The sequence below is a fragment of the Trichechus manatus genome, unplaced genomic scaffold, assembly GCF_000243295.1.
Source record: "Trichechus manatus latirostris isolate Lorelei unplaced genomic scaffold, TriManLat1.0 scaffold00076, whole genome shotgun sequence".
NCBI lineage: Eukaryota > Metazoa > Chordata > Mammalia > Sirenia > Trichechidae > Trichechus > Trichechus manatus.
In genome coordinates, this window is record NW_004444012.1 from 11396474 (window position 1) to 11411355 (window position 14882).

General features: G+C 38.0%; 1 protein-coding gene across 7 annotated transcripts in view; it reads left to right on the forward strand.

The window, feature by feature from the left end:
- TMEM62 (transmembrane protein 62) overlaps positions 1-14882 on the forward strand; it is a 47744-nt gene that overhangs the window by 13595 nt on the left and 19267 nt on the right. For 2 of the 7 annotated variants that reach the window (XM_023735201.1, XM_023735202.1), the window contains exons 1-8: positions 7-78; positions 371-482; positions 1608-1745; positions 4414-4459; positions 7345-7486; positions 10745-10869; positions 11017-11139; positions 14252-14407. In XM_023735201.1, coding sequence (XP_023590969.1) covers positions 1706-1745; positions 4414-4459; positions 7345-7486; positions 10745-10869; positions 11017-11139; positions 14252-14407 — 632 coding nt within the window. In that variant the 5' untranslated portion in view covers positions 7-78; positions 371-482; positions 1608-1705. Of the gene's footprint in view, positions 1-6; positions 79-280; positions 483-1607; positions 1746-3675; positions 3722-4413; positions 4460-7344; positions 7487-10744; positions 10870-11016; positions 11140-14251; positions 14408-14882 lie in introns of those variants that run through there. The other 5 variants (XM_023735198.1, XM_023735200.1, XM_023735197.1 and 2 more) reach the window with 4 other exon arrangements.

Here is a 14882-nt window from a genome sequence, read left to right on the forward strand (position 1 = left end):
CGGCCCCAGCCCCGCCGCCCCTGGAGCCCGCACCCCGCGCCGGGCCCCAGAGACAACAACATCTTCTGGGGTCTGCAGGTGACGCCGCTAGAGCACGGGGTGGGGGCGGTGCAGAGCGCGCACAGAGACGTGAGACGCTGGGCGGTTTCTGCGGGGCGCCACCGCACTTGTGCCTCCGGGCTGGGGGCCTCAGTCAGGTTGCAGCTCGAGAGTGTGTCTAGTCCTGGCCGTGCCCCTGGGGGCGGGGGCGGGGGCGGGGGCGGGGGCGGGTGGTTGATGCAGTGTGTTCTGCCGGTTTTCTTTCCTCGCGAGAAAGCCGCTTCTTTCTTCCCGACTCAGATTATCTCTGTTTAATACCTGCTCTCGGCAGATATCCGACATTCACTTGAGCAGGTTTCACGATCGAGGCAGAGCGGTAGACTTAGAGAAGTTCTGTTCTGAAACTATTGACATCATTCAACCAGCTCTCGTCCTAGCAACAGGTAGGGGGGATTGCCGTGCTGTCGGGTTGTTCTGCGGCTGCGGATGGTAGAATGCTAGCCAGGGCTGCAGCTTTTCACTTTGGGGACACACAGCCCCAGGTGAGCCCTGTGAGGTAGAGGAGATGGGACGTTATAGTTCCCTTTGCCTGTGGATAACTAAGTCAAGATCCAGGCCAAATGATTTTCCATAGCAAAGTTTTGTCAGCACAGTAGAAGCAAGGTTGGTGATTCTCATGTCACTGTGCTGTCTGCTATATTTATGTCTGATTGTTGTTACTGTTGCAGTTCTGGATTTGAGAATTAGGGAAGGCTCTTAAACCACAAAGCAAAGCTTCTCTCCTTTTGCTACCTTTTCCAGTTTCTTTACGTTATTAAATAAAAAAAAAGTAAAACCCGTTGCCGTCGATTTAATTTCAACTCATAGCGACCCTATAGGACAGAGTAGAACTGCCCCGTAGGGTTTCCAATGAACGGCTGGTGGATTCGAACTGCCAGCCTTTTGGTTAACAGCCGTAGCTCTTCACCACTGTATTATTAGTCAATGTTATTTTGTCAGTTGTTTGAGGCTTCAAATGACTCCGTACTTTTTCTTCATTCTTTGGTACTTCTGTGGCTTGGGTTCCCTAGTCTAGTCAAGCCTGTAACCATTTGCCCCCAAACTGTGTCGGAGGAGAGGAAGCTAACGGAGCATTTATCCGGTCTACTGGGAACTCATTTCCCACCTACACTACTAAAACACCCCTGCTGATATGATGGAGTATCAGCCCTCATTGTATGGAAGTGCCCCGAATGCAAATGTTCTGTTTCGTTTCCTAGAAGTTTTGGTATTTCATTGTCCAGACTACATCTTCTAGATTGCTTCTTGCGATCACATATCCTGATTTTGGGTTTGGAAAATAAGCTCACCACAGATATTAGACACCTGCCAAAGTGATGGAGTTTCTTATAAAAGATTTTCATTTTATCAGAATCTCATGATGCATTTTGTACTCCTTCTTTAAACATATTTTTTCACAGCCTACATCTAGTATCCCAGAAGGTTAAATAGGAGCTTGCTAATCCATAATAAACAAAGCCCTTGGTGAGAATTTTGCATTGCGATTCGATTCTTATTTAAACCTACAGGAGACCTGACTGATGCCAAAACCAAGGACAAGTTGGGATCCAGGCAGCATGAGGTAGAATGGCAAACTTACCAGGGTATTCTAAAGAAGACAAGGGTCATGGAAAAAACCAAGTGGCTGGATATTAAAGGAAATCATGGTAAGAGTCAAGACCCAGATTTTTTTTTCCTTTGGAAAGAGTCTCCAATTTCGATTGTAAAATTATAAAATGGGACATTGTAACAGGTTTCTAAGATATACTGAAGGCCACAGTTCTGAAACACAGTTATATGATTTAAAAACTTCAGATGCCACTGTTAGCCTTTGAGGTTAGAGTTGTTATGGTCCTTTCTTCATTACATTGAAGAAAAGCTTCTGTCAAAACCCATTCAGATCATGCTGAGTGAAATAAGTCAGTCACAAAAGGAAAAATATTGTATGATGCCACTTATATGAAAGATCTAGAGCAGGAAAATGTATATAGACCTGAAATTATTAGTGGCTACCGGGGGTGGGTGGTTGGGTGGGAGGGAGGCGGAAAAGGGGATCCACTGCCTAGGAGACAGAGAACTTCTGTTAAGGGTGATGGAAAAAGTTGGAGGTGAATAGTGGTGATGGTTGTACAACATGATGAACACAATGCCACTAAACTGTACATGTAAAGAATGTTGAAATGGCAAATGTTTCGTTACGTATATATTTATCACAATAAAAAACAAAACAAAAAAAAAACCCATGCAGGCAGATGTTTAAAATAAATATACATTTTGCTAAGTGAAACAAGCCAAACCCAAAGTCTACGTACTGTGATTCCATTTATATGACATTCTGAAAAAGGCAAAACTATAGGTAGAGAACAGATTTGGGGTTGCCAGGAGTGGGCATGGGAGGAGAAGTTGACTACAAAGAAGCACCATGAGGGAATTTTTTGGGGTGATAGAACTGTTCTGTGTCTTGATTGTGGCGGTAGATACACAGCTATTTGTCAAAAATCTACAGAACTGTACACCACAAAGTGAATTCTGCTGTATATAATTAAAAAAATTAAAATCTAAAAATTTGCCAACAAATCTCATATGCATGGGCAGAGAAATGGATAATACCATTTCTCAGATTATCATTGTTGGTTTAGTAAGGAATTGAACTCTTCTCCGAGTCTTGATAGTAGATTTGTTTGTTTGTTTACTTTATAAAGGTTGACTTTCTCATTGGTTAATAAAGTACTTCATTTAATACTTCATTGCTGATGAGTGCTTTTTTTTTAAGCTATCATTTTAAACTATAATTCTACCTACACAGCTATTGGCTTGATCAGAAAACACCCTCTTTGTAAATAGTTCTAAGCAGCTAGGAAAGTTAAAAATAGGATATCTGGCTTATAACTTACTCTGGTACATTTACATTTCCTTTTTTTTCCTGATGCTAATTAGTAGATAGGTCAAATTATTTCGCAACAAATAGCATATCTGTGTATATTAAAAAAGATTTCCAAGAATCTACTGACTTATTTATTTCAAGTAATGAATATCAAGAAGAGTCTTGTGATCAAATATTTTGGATAGTCTCTTGGAGTTCATAGTAATGTAATTTAACTTGTATAGGCATAAATGATAAGTGGTTATGTGTTTATATATTATGTTAAGACGGGAGAGGGAATTAATCTTTATTAAGATTTAACTATAACTCAGAGTTGTCCTATTACTGTCATAGATTGAATTGTGTCCCCCAAAAATAAGTGTATCAATTTGGCTAGGCCATGATTCCCAGTATTGTGTGATAGTCCACCATTATGTCATCTGATGTGATTTTCCTATGTGTTGTAAATCCTACCTCTATGATGTTAATGAGGGGGGACAGGTGGCAGTTATGTTAATGAGGCAGGACTCAATCAACAAGATTAGATTGTATCTTGAGCCAATCTCTTTGGAGATATAAAAGAGAGAAGTGAGCAGAGAGACAGGGGGACCTCATACCACCAAGAAAGCAGCACAGTGTGTCCTTTGGACCCAGGCTTCCTGCGCAGAGAAGCTCCTAGTCCAGGGAAAGATTGATGACAAGGACCTTCCTCCAGAGCCAACAGAGAAAGCCTTCCCCTGGAGCTGATGCCCTGAATTTGGACTTCTAGCCTACTAAACTGTGAGAGAATAAACTTGTTTGTTAAAGCTATCCACTTGTGGTATTTCTGTTACAGCAGTACTAGATAACTAAGACAATTACTTAGCAAGAGGATTGCATACATGTTAATATTTCTTTTGGCAGAAATTGTATTTACAGCTTACTCTTTAAGGTTATTGAAAATGTAGTAGATTCTTGGAAATCAAAGGTGATAAGCAATTTTATCTATTGCAACCAGGCAATCAAGCTTTATGGTATCATTATATTTCTAGATAAGCGTTCTATGATGTCCCTAACCTTACCACTTCCCATTATATAACTCCTTTCCCACTCTATCTTTTTAAGATTTAAGAAGAGACCAGCTTTAACCCTGTTACCTAAGTAATAGGCTGTTCAGAAGCACTTGACCTGTATCCATAAGTCAGGCATGAGTCCACTCCTTGCTGGTTTCCAAAATTACAGGATTAAAACAACAGTAACGACAACAATCCCATCTTATAACTTCAAGCTGGTTTATTCCAATAGTACATAATTCAAAGGACCTATTTTTCCCGAGTGTACTAGGTACCTTAAATGATAATCTGAATTCTGTTAAACTGTCAAATTTTTAAAAATTATCTAATTGATTGCCATTCTATCATTTAAAGTGTTGTAGAAAGAATTGTCATTTTTTCTTTAGTCAGTAACATATTTGCTTTTCCTTTTTAATATAGATGCATTCAACATTCCAGGCCTGGAGAGTGTCGAGAATTATTACAGGTACTATAACGGACAAGACCGACAACCATGTAGAGTCTGTGTTACAAGGAGGGTGCAGTTAGTTCACTGAATGAGTGAAAACATTTTTTAACAGATAAAATTTCTACAAATTACCTCTGGTAATTCAAAAAGGAGGCTTCCTTTTTTGTGACAGATTCAGTTCTTTTTATTTGTACTTTTCTGTCCTTTAATTTTTTAAATTTCATGTAGCTTAATGCTTTTTGTTGACTAATGGTACTTTTAATATTCCATACAGACTCTTTTTTCTCTTGCTTAGATCAGAGCTTATCAGTCAGTGTGCTGAGGTCAGTGGGTTTTTGGAATGTTGAGATACTGATTCCCTCAGCTTCTGGGGTAACTAGAGAGCCCAGCTGGTTACCCCTGGTTACACTGTCCTTTTAGTCCGGGATACCATACAAATATAAACGATTTTCTTTGTGTGTCAAGGATGTGAAAAAGGCTGGAGAGCTCTGACTTAGAAAACAGTTCCCTGGTTTAAATGAGTTGGCATTCTTCTTTGGGTTGTAATTTCACTTTCAGTTCCAAGGTACCCAGTAGCTTTGTTCTGCATTGTCAGTCAATCCCGTAGCGAGTATTTATTGAGAGCCCTTTACTAGCAAGATACTGTGAGAGACAGAAGAGCTAGTATAAAAAAATATGGTCTTTACCTTTGTCTAGTTAAGGGAGATAAGAAACAATTAGAAAAGAAAATGAAGGACTGGCTGGTGAAATGCTAGATTATGTGGTGTACACCATAATCATTATGAGGAATCAGTACAGGCAGAAATCAACATGGGGTGAATTTAGAGAAGACTTTATAAAAGAAGTGAAAACTACATCCAGTCTTAAAAGATGTGTAGCATTTGGAGAATCAATGCTGAGGAGTGTATTTCAGGCAAAAGGATCAGCATGAAGAGAGCTTTAAAAGCGGGAATCAGCTGTTGGGGGTAGTAAGGGAGCTTGTCACCAGAATGGAGGTTCATGCTGAGGACTGAGATGACAATGGGTAGGTTTTTTTGAGCCAGTTTATGGAGGTCTTAAGTGACAAGAGTAGGATAGAAGTTTAGATGTGATGGGTTCATAATCCAGTACAAGTTCTTAAGGAGACAAGTAACATAATGAAAATAGTATTTCCTCACAACAATAGAGAAAAAAGATAGAGGTAAAAAGGAAAAAAAAAAGGGGGCAGGGGAGAGATTGGAGTTACAAAGAACAAATAGAAGAGTCCTACAATAACAGTCCAGTCATGATATGGGAAGGGCCTGAAGTGAGTAGAAGACATGCTCATCTGGTTAAAGTTCATGGATGTGGGGACAGTGACATCAACTTGACGATGATAGGTGGAAAAGCATTGGTTAACTAACTGAATTTACATAATTGGAGCTGCTATAACTTGGAAGAGAAATTGCCCTTTTTTGTTAATCTGAGAAGGGAAAAGGACAGGGGAGAAAATCTCCTTTCACTTCTTTTTAGCAGTTTGCATCTTCTGTGGGGACTGTGGGAATAGTTAAGAGGCATTTTCAAAGGAGAAGTAATAGGACTTGGCGTGTGACTGAGGAGCACTGGTGGTGCAGTGGTTAAAGCGATCAGCTGCTAACTGAAATGCCTGCTATTCAAAACTACCAGCGGCTCTGCAGGAGAAAGATGTGGCAGTCTGCTCCTGTAGAGATTTACAGCCTTGGAAACCCTATGGGGTTGCTATGAGTTGAAACCAACTTGACAGCAGTGGGTTTTGTTTTGATTTAGTCCTGTTTCATCCTGGATGGTACAAACATTAACATACTTGGCTGCTGACCAAAGGGTTGGAGGTTTGAGTTCACCCAGAGGTGCCTCGGAAGAAAATTCTGGCAGTTTACTTCCAAAAAATCAGCCATTGAAAATCCTGTGGAATACAGTTCTGCTCTGACACACATGGGGTCGCCACAAGTCAGAATCTACTCAGTGGCAACTGGTAGTGGTAGTCCTGTTTCAAGAATAAAGACCTGTTGTATTTCACTACACCAAGAAGTCTGCTAGGCTCTTAGTAGGCCCTCACTAAATTTTTTAATGAGGAATAAGTACCATTTCACTAGATTCTTTTTCATCCCTTTTTGAATGTTTAGTGGACTGCCTAGAATAGCTTTCCTACTTCTCTGCTTTACTTGGTCACCTTGTGTTTGGTCATTGATGATTTAGTTTGCATAAATCTATAGAAGAGTATTTTAAAAGGGGAGAAAATCTGAAATTTCTTTCAACTAATGTATTCATTGTGCTTCTAATTAGCACTTAACTGTGAGTCACCCAGGGACTCCTGTAAATCAGTACATTTTCTTTTCGAAGGTAGGCTAAATCTAATGTGATATTAGGGAAAGAGCTGGGATTCATTCTGTCTTTTTTTTTTTTTTTTTTAAATAACATTTTATTGTGTTTAAGGTGAAAGTGTACACAGCAAATTAAGTTCCCATTTAATAATTTCTACACCAATTATTCAGTGATACAGGTTACATTTTTCATAATGTGTCGTCATTCTCATTCATTCCATTCTGGTTGTACCATTTCCAGTACTCTAGTTTCCCTGCCCCCTTACCGTCTTGTCTTTGCTTTAGAGTAATTTTTGACCGTTTGGTCTCCTGTGGATGATTTTTTGAAGGAGCTCATTACTCACAGGTAATATTCTTTATTTTATGACCCAGTCTATTATTTAGCTAAAAGGTGACTTCAAAGGATAATTTCAGTTTAAGGTTTAAAGAGTATCTCAGCATGATAGTCTTAGGGAGTCCTCTAGCCTCCACTGGTCCAGTAAGTCTGGATTTTTTCAGAATATGAATTCCGTTCCACATGTTTCTCCTATTCATTCTGTCTTTTTAATGATTGAAATAAAACTTTACTGCCCTTTTTTTTTTTAGGAAATATTCTGCTGTACGTAAGGATGGCTCTTTCCATTATGTTCATAGTACTCCCTTTGGCAACTATTCTTTCATCTGTGTGGATGCCACCCTCAGTCCAGGACCTAAGAGACCCTACAATTTCTTTGGAATTTTAAATGAGGTGCAGTAAAAATCTCACTTCCCTTTGTTGCTTATCTGTTTTATTTTTTCTCCAATACACGTAGTTCACTTAAAGTTATCCTAGGTAAACAAGTTCTTATCTAGAAATGCTTGAGAAAAATTTTACGGTGTTTATAGGTATGGCTAAAAGAAATTACTGGCTACTTCACTATTATTGCTATCCCTGTTCTTGTCTCAAAATCTGGGAAATAGTACCTCACGTTTTTTATTTATTCAGTGAAAATTTATTAAATAGGTACTAAGGGCAGGATGCACTTTGCAAGGTGCAAGGCATATAGCTTTATGTACTGTATTGTATATTTCTAAATCCCCATAACTGCCATTTCTAACTAATCCAGTTTTTTATAAGAGAAGGGCAACTATTGAAGTACATGTTTCTTTTAGTTTTGGCAAGGATAAGTGAAAACTGTTGGTAGATTGAAACTGTCTGGAAAGTCACATCAGAGAACCTTTCATTATTACTTCGTATGACAAATGCCAAGTCATTAAATAGTTAATGAGCAGGTGCCCGTATGTGAGGATACAAAGGTGATAAAATCAAGTCCCTGGCCTCTTAGAGTATTTTAAACTAGTGGTGGAGTATTATACCTGTACTGATAGCAGTAACTATAACAAAGGGCAGAATTTGCCAAGTGCTGGAAGAGGTTCAGAGTGATATGAGGTTCAGAGGAGCCTGAAATCAAGTAAACAGAGAATTAGTCAAGTGCATTATGTTATATTAGGCATTTTATTTAGTGAAGGTGTATTTTGTTTCCTACCTACCAAATATCTTTAAACAGAGTTGATTAACTTATTTATTATTTTAAATCCTACTTCTTAGAATATATATGTATATGTATATATACACACACACACATTATATACTTTGTTTTTTAGAATAGTATTTAAGGTATAATTCAAGGATTATCTGCATAGAAATCAACTAGATAGAGCCTTATAAAATTCAGATTCTCAGGCCCCATCCAAGACTTAACAAATTAGAAACTCTGAGGATAGGGCCCAGGAATTTATTGCTATAAGCACTTCACAGATAATATTAATGCATATTTATATATGTGCAAGCTGTTTTTTTAAATCAACTTTATGATATATGATTTGCATATAATAAAATACACTGATTTTATGTGTATAGTTTGAACAGTTTTGACAAATGTGTACACTGGTATAACCACCACCACAATCAAGACATAGAATGTGTCCATCACCCCAGAAAGTTCCCTTGTGCCACTTTGCAGTCTTCACTCCCAGTCCCAGGGAACCACTGGTTTTCTATCATTATAGATTAGTTTTACTTGTTCTAGAATTTTATATAAAGGAAATCATACAATATATATTCTTACATCTAGCTTCTTTTACTCTTTTGCTCAATATAATTTTTCTGAGATTGTATATGGTGGCATCAGACCTCGTCTAAATTCAGGAGGTGGAGAGAGGATCACCATCAACCCAAAGCTGATCCCTGTGAGGTAGAGGTCAGACATACCTCCACTCTCCAAACTTTTTACCAGTTCTGACACCAGCTGTCCTCCCCCACAGCACTCTCTACTTCTCTGCTAGGATCAATAATTCTTTGCACTAGCCACACAGAACTTACAGATTATACTCACAATTATGGGGTTTATTAGAGAAGTAACAGGTTATAGCTCGGGATCAGGATCAACTTGGAAGTAACAGGAACAACTTGGAAGACGGGATACAGTTTGTCAATCATTACAGCTTCCAACCTCTCAGTTCCTTCTCTGCTGTGCCTGCAAGCAGGCAGGCCTTGCTCTCAGCCTCTGCCTTGCTTGGGCAAGTGTTACAGCTCTTCAGCAGCTCCAGTAAGTGCCCGGAAGCACCCTACTCTGCCAGGAAGCCTCCTGCCTGAAGGCTGCTGCCATCTCGTGCTGCCTCCAGTGTTAGATCGCTCCCTGTCTCCTGGGTCTAGGAGGTTCTCAGCACAGGGACCCCGGGTCCAAAAGATGTGCTTTGCTCCTGGCTCTTCTTCTTCATGGTAGTGAGGTCATCCTCAACCTCAGTGGGATTGGCTCTTTAAAGCTTAGGGGAATGGCAAAACTGACCAATCCCTTTTGTAGGCCACAGGCACCTTATTTGCATAGCCACTGTCCAATCCCTGTAAGAGTTTTATACATCTTATTTGCATAGTCTTAGCCAATCATTTTGTGGGAATTATGAGACCATGACTAGAAAGACCACATAAAAGCAATTCACTGCACCACAGAGAGTCATCCATATTGTGTATATCAGCAGTTCTTTCCTTTTTATTGCTAAGCAGTATTTTATAGTATGGATATGCAGCAATTTATTGATGGTACCCAGTTTTTCACTATTCTATGAATAGAGTTGTTATGAACAACAGGTGTAAGTCTTTCTGTGGACATGTGTACATTTTGTTTTAGAAGTTTCATTTCAACATCCCCATTATTAATTACAATGTGGTATACAAGGCTGAAAAGATTTGTGGTGACTTCTTTCTCAGTTTTCTTCTCTGTCAAATGGGAATAATACCTGCCCTACTTATTGAAGAGAGCTATTATTAGGATTAAATAAATTATAATGCATGAGAACAGTTTGAAATTTATAGAGGTCCATGCAAGTCATTAATTAATAGGGTTTAAGCCCAGACCCAATATAACTACAGGCAGTCCCCAGGTTATGAATGAGAGCCATTCCTAACTCTGTATTTAAGTTGAATGTATAGGTAAGTTGGAACAGGCACATACAGTTCTTATTCAGCATCAGTTAGTCAAATGTTTGTCCTGGTAGTGTAGTGGTTAAGAGTTCGGCTGCAAACCAAAAAGCTGGCAGTTCGAATCCACCAGGCACTCCTTGGAAACTCTATGGGGCAGTTTACCCCATCCTATAGGGTTGCTATGAGTCAGAATCGACTTGACGGCAGTGGGTTTGGTGTTGTTTTTTTTTTTTTTTTTTTTTTTTAATGCATATAAAACACTTAATAAACACTTCCAAACCATGCAGTGATTTCATGACTGTCACAACATAGTGCGTGCATTTGTTATTATGAACCATTCTATGTATTTAACTCAAATTTTTAATATAATAGACTTCATGGCAGTCTGTTCTTAAGTACGAGTTGTCTGTAAATTGGAAGTTTGTAACCCAAGAGCTGCCTGTAGTATAAAACTTTAGGGGAATTGTTTAATCTGTTGACCGCTCCTAAGACTAGATTTCAGCCTGAGTCCTAATTAAAGACTCTTCTACTTTTCTTCTGTTTCAGAAACAAATGGAAGAGCTTTTATCACTTGCCAAGGAAAGTAGTTGGAGCAACCATACTATTTGGTTTGGACATTTTACAACATCTACTATCCTGTCTTCATCACCAGGAATCCGGTCAATAATGAGGTAAGACAGGCTTCTAAAATTAAAATGAATTGTTTTTAATTCATTGATGGTGCTCTACATACCTTGCTTTCCCAAAGAGGCATTTTTATTGGTTTGGCATCACAAGTTATCTTTTATCATTTATTCCATTTATTTTTCATTGATTAGTTCAGCCACAGCTTATTTGTGTGGGCACCTCCATACACTTGGTGGACTGATGCCTGTTTTGCACACGCGACACTTCCAGGGCACTTTGGAGCTTGAGGTGGGAGACTGGAAAGATAACAGAAGGTAAGGAAACTACCCCACAAAGTAAAACGTGTACATGTAAATTTTTTTTTTTCCAATTTTTATTTAGTTTGTTGTTGTTGTTGAGAATATACATAGTAAAACATATACTAATTCAACAGTTTCTACATGTACAATTTAGTGACATTAATTACATTCTTCGAGTTGTACAACCATTCTCACACTCCTTTTTTGAGTTGTTCCTTCCCCATTAATACAAACTCACTGCCCCCTAAGGTTCCTGTCTAATCTTTCAAGTTGCTGTTGTCTCTTTGATCCCATATAGATAGTTCTTAAAATACATGTAAGTTTTGCTAAAACAATGATAGAGTCTTCTTTTAATATCATGGTTGATCTCAGTTAAGGAAAAACTTGTGGGGTTTTTTTTTTTCTTTTTTTTTTTGTAATATATTTATCTAGTAGTCTTTGTCTTAAGCAAAAACTTTGTTGCAGCAGTGATGTTTGCCATATGTTACATAGGATTTTGAAGATGCATCCAGTAGGAAATAGTTCTCAAATCTAGTATACTCAAGAATTATGAGGGGCTCATTAAAAATGAAAAACTCTAGGCTCTACCTCTAGGGATTTTGATTTTGTTGGGCTGGACTAGGGCCCAAGAAACTGCATTTTTTAAAAGCCAACCAGGTGGCCTATGGACCACACTTTAAAAACATTAGTACTGGAAATACGTCATTTCCTCCCTAATTTTATACCTACCATTCTAGTTATTGCTATGTTAGTGATTTAAGTTCTTGACATAGATGATGGTTGACTTCATTAAGGTTAAAGCCTTTCGAATAGAGAACATTTATTAAAATCATATAGTATAGTTAACTATATATTTTAACTACTGTATTTTTACGCAGATAATGCACGCCTTCTACGTTTGTTTGCCAACCGCGCCTTTCCCCTGTGAGGTATTTTCATAAACGTCACTATGCCAATTGTTTTTACATGTTGCTGTAAAAAAAAGTTAGCATAGCGTGTTTACGAAAATACCTCACGGGGGAGGGCACAATTGGCAAACGTAGAAAATGTGCATTACTTGCATAAAAGTGTGTGTGTGTGTGTGTATGTAAAACCAGTTGCCGTTGAGTCTGTTCCGACTTATCGAGACCTGTAGGACAAAGCAGAACTGTCCCGTAGGGTTTCCAAGGCTATAAATCATTACATTAGCAGACTGCCACATCTTTCTCCAGCGGGGCAGCTGGTGGGTTCCAACTACTGACCTTCAGTTAGCATCCGAGCGCTTTACCCACTGCACCACCAGGGCTACAAATATATATATACACACAGATATATACACAGGTATATGTATGTATATGTATAGTTAGCCATATATTTTGAGAAGAATTATTTAAGTGAAATATTAGTTATCTAAGTATAGATGAGTATCATCTCATTGTTTAGCTATTATCAATTGCTATTTAATTCGTTCAGACTTCCACCTCTCAAGATATAAAGCATTCGATAAGTATTTATTGAGCTGAATGTCTTTCTATTTTTAACTACTTCCTTTAATTAAAAAGCAGCTTTACATCTTGGAAAGCACATCCTCATTTCTGTTAGCTTTTCTAGAAACTGTATAAGAGCTTCCTTGAAGCCTGTAATTACTTGGCAGCTGTAACTACTTTGAGCTAAGACCTGTCTACTCGTGGCTGTGAGGATGTGGGCTGGGCTGTGATTGCCTTTTGCCAGATAGCCTTCTTAACCCTTGATCAGCTTCTTGATTTCTTATAAATGCTATATTTACAAGTTAAGTGATATTTATTGTAAAACCATTTCCCTTCCTTCTCTTCCCACCTGCTCTCCTGTGTTCCAGCCCTGGCATTTTATTTGCACTTTTATAGAAAGGACCTAACTTTTACTTGCCCTTATAAACATTTAAATTGTATTAGTTAAAATAAGACAAATTTTTTTTTTTCTTTTTACTGTGGTAAATATATAGGTAACAAAACATTTGCCATTTCTACAATCTTCACATGTATAGTTCAGTGACATTAATTTTGTTCATTATGTTGTTCAACCATCACTATTAACCATTCCTGAATTTTTACATCACCCTAACAGAATCTCAGTGAGCCCTAAGCATTGTGAAAATAAAGACAGTTTAAAAAACAAATAAACAAAACAGTTAGTAGATTAGTAATATTAGGCTAAGCTTTGTTATGGATGCAGATAAATCAGAAAATGTCAATGGGATAACCCAACAAAAGTTTATTTTTTATTCATGTAAAGTCCAGTGTGAGTCAGGGCAGCTGTCTTCCATGGGGTGACTGAGGGATTCAGGCTTCTTCTATCTTATAATGCTACTGTCTGAACACCTTGATCACAGAGCAGGGAAGAGAGCACGGAGAATGCGTACCCACCCTTACGTACTTTAGACGAGAAGTGTGACACGTGTCACTTCTGTTCACAGCCCAGTGGCCAGAACTAGTTACATGGTCCCAGCCTAATGCCAGGGAAACTGGGAACCACAGGAGAGCTTGTGGACTGTTTGGTGAGCACTGTTGTTTCTGCCACAGTTAATCACCTTTTTCCTCAATTCTACAAGTCAGAAAGTACAAGACTTTGTTTACACTTTAATGAATATTTTATACCTTTCATCATGCATTTGGAAAATCAAAACAACTTAACTTTTGTTAAAATCTGTGAAATTATAGAAATAAAGGTTTAAAGGAAGTATGGAATGTTTCTAATTGTGTTCATATCAATCATTTAGTATTTTATGTATTATTGTTGATGAGATGAAGAATGTCAGATATTAAGATTATAATGAATGTCTTAGGTTCCAAATAGTCTTAAAGTATTAAAGTAAATGAACTAATTCAACCAGCACTTATTTAAAAATGAAAGAGTGCATTCTGTGTACCAGGCATTGTTGTAGAGCACTACTAAATTCATTGCCTCAGTCAGATCCCAGGAGATTTGACAGGCATGAAGGATAGAGTGATTAGAATGAGGAAAGACAGAGAAACAATATTGTTTATCCTGCATTCAAATTCATGATGTAAAAAAACACTAGTTTTGTATTTTTACATACATTTCCTGTATTACTTCATGCCCTTTTATAATATGAAGTTACTAAATTTTCTTATTGTCTTCTGATCTCTAGGTACCGGATATTTGCTTTTGATCACGACCTTTTTAGCTTTGCAGATTTGACCTTTGGCAAGTGGCCTGTGGTTCTTATCACCAACCCTAAATCACTCCTCTATAGCTATGCTAAACATGAACCCCTAGAAAGACTCCTTCACTCCACACACATCAGGTAGGTAGCAGTTTTTCAGAATTGACTTTCAGGTTGATATTGATGGAGAATAACTTATTGTGCCTGCATTCTCATGTGAAAGCTATGAGATATCCCATATCAGTTTTCTCAATAACGTACACATTATGTAAATTGCTTACTGTTTTGTTTGTATTCAGTTAAAATATAAATACATATATTTTTAAACTGATGACATTTTAAAAATTACCCAGAAGTCCAATCTCCTACCATTATTATTTTCGTGTATTTTATCCCAGTCTTTTTATATGCATGTCGTATATTGCTATAGGCATACCTTGGAGCTATCCCAGGCGCGGTTTCAGACCACTGCAACCAAGCAAATATGACAATAAAGGGAGCCACGCAGATTTTTTGGTTTCCCAGTGCATATAACAAGTTAGTTTACATTATACTGTAGTCTGTTAAATGTGTAATAGCATTATGTCAAAAAAAAAACAATGTACATACCTTAATT